Genomic DNA, 1,652 nt, shown 5'->3' on the forward strand with positions numbered 1-1,652 from the left:
ATACGTACGGTCAGGAAGGCCATATTTTGCTAACAGATGTATCAGAAGATTTTCAAAGTAGTTGCTCTGAGCTTACAGTGTTTGCTTGACATTCAGAGGGGTCTTAAATCTTGTTCCTGATGAGACTTGTGCTAATAAAATCATTGCTCTGTATCAATTTCCATTACTATATTATGCAACTTTTCTTTTCCTTGGTGTCCTCTATAAGTTTTGTACTTGTACATTTCCTCTTCTATTCTTATGCAATTTGCTTTCCTTTAGAGTCCAATATTACCTCGAACTTTGCCACTTACCCTCTGTGTAATTTATCAAATAATTTTGTAACTTCTTTTTGGCATGTATAGAAGGGCTGCTTAAGTGGATGCTAAAGGCTCGCACTGTTGTCAAACAAGAAACTTGGATAACCCTTTCACTCAACCAACGCCTCCATTCAGGCTTGACTCTGCTTCACTAGCTAGACACAAAATCCTATAAAACAACAATCTCTTCTATATCAAAGTTTTGAGTTCAAATACTACTCTCTGTTGCTTGAGGAACAGTGATATATACTCAGTAGAAGACAAACTCATTCATACTTGTGCTTCTACTCATGAAGCATGCAGAATGCAAAAGAAGTACCGAATCCAACAGGTGACAAGAAAACAGAATGGTTAGATTACATCTATGATGATCGCAACAAGTTGGTAATCCCAGTAGGACCCAGGTTTCAGGTTGAAATTCCAGATTGGACTGACCCACAGAAGGAAGATAAAGGCAAGCATAAAGAGAATGAATCTGATACTCCAAAATGGTTGGGTACACTAGTATGGCCAACAGACAACAACCTAGGAAACAAGGAAGTTAACAAGGAGTTGACTGGGGAAGGGAGAAATGAACGTTGTCCTTGTGCGTTCCCTGAATCTGTTGAATGTGTTAAAAGTCATGTTAAAGAAGAAAGGATGAAGTTGAAGTCTGAATTGGGGACAGCCTTTGATATCTGGAAATTCGATGAGATGGGAGAAGAAATTTCGAACTTATGGAACCCTGAGGAACAAAAAACATTCAGCTCCCTTGTTAAGACGAATCGGATGACTCAAGGTAAAAGTTTCTTGAAACCAGCATTGGCATCTCTTCCTTCCAAGACTAGGCAGAACATTGTCAACTATTATTTCAATGTTCACGTTCCTCAGCGGATCAGCTCACAGACTAGGTCAGGTTGTAAAATAATTGACACTGATGATGAGGAGGGGGACGATCAGGCCCCTACTCCCAAGGCTTCTCGGAAAAGGAATCGATCGAAAAAAGGTGCATCCTCTAGTTCTAAACCTGCAAAGAGAAGTTACTTAACTGGTCGACGATGAGATTAGAAGTATCATTACACATTCTTTTTTGGTTGACATAGAAATTGAATATACAAAGAGACATGTATTCTACTGTTCCCTCAGTCCCTCCTGGGAAAATTCTGGGATGGGGTTCACATTTTACATTGGTTGTAGAAAAGGTCACATTTTTTGGATATTGATGCCAAGTTTTGAGGCCTGATAGGATAGCACAACAACGCTATACGTAAATACACTGATTACTACAATTTGTAACATTTGACAGGTACATTGCTTCTTATTTGTTTCCTCTGTAAAAGAATCATATGGCTAACGCAAGATATTACACCCAGA

The 1,652-nt window shown here is 39.0% G+C and overlaps 1 protein-coding gene across 1 annotated transcript; it reads left to right on the top strand.

Annotated features, from left to right (window-relative positions):
- LOC109228081 (AT-rich interactive domain-containing protein 2-like) lies at positions 597 to 1,340 on the top strand. Its single transcript, XM_019393261.1, has one exon. The coding sequence runs from the start codon at positions 597 to 599 to the stop codon at positions 1,338 to 1,340; it is 744 nt and encodes a 247-aa protein (XP_019248806.1).

This window comes from Nicotiana attenuata, chromosome 6 (assembly GCF_001879085.1).
Source record: "Nicotiana attenuata strain UT chromosome 6, NIATTr2, whole genome shotgun sequence".
Classification (NCBI taxonomy): Eukaryota; Viridiplantae; Streptophyta; class Magnoliopsida; order Solanales; family Solanaceae; genus Nicotiana; species Nicotiana attenuata.

Excerpts from the sequence above, each read along its gene's own strand:
- LOC109228081 (XM_019393261.1), top strand. The coding sequence starts at position 597 with ATGCAGAATGCAAAAGAAGTACCGAATCCAACAGGTGACAAGAAAACA.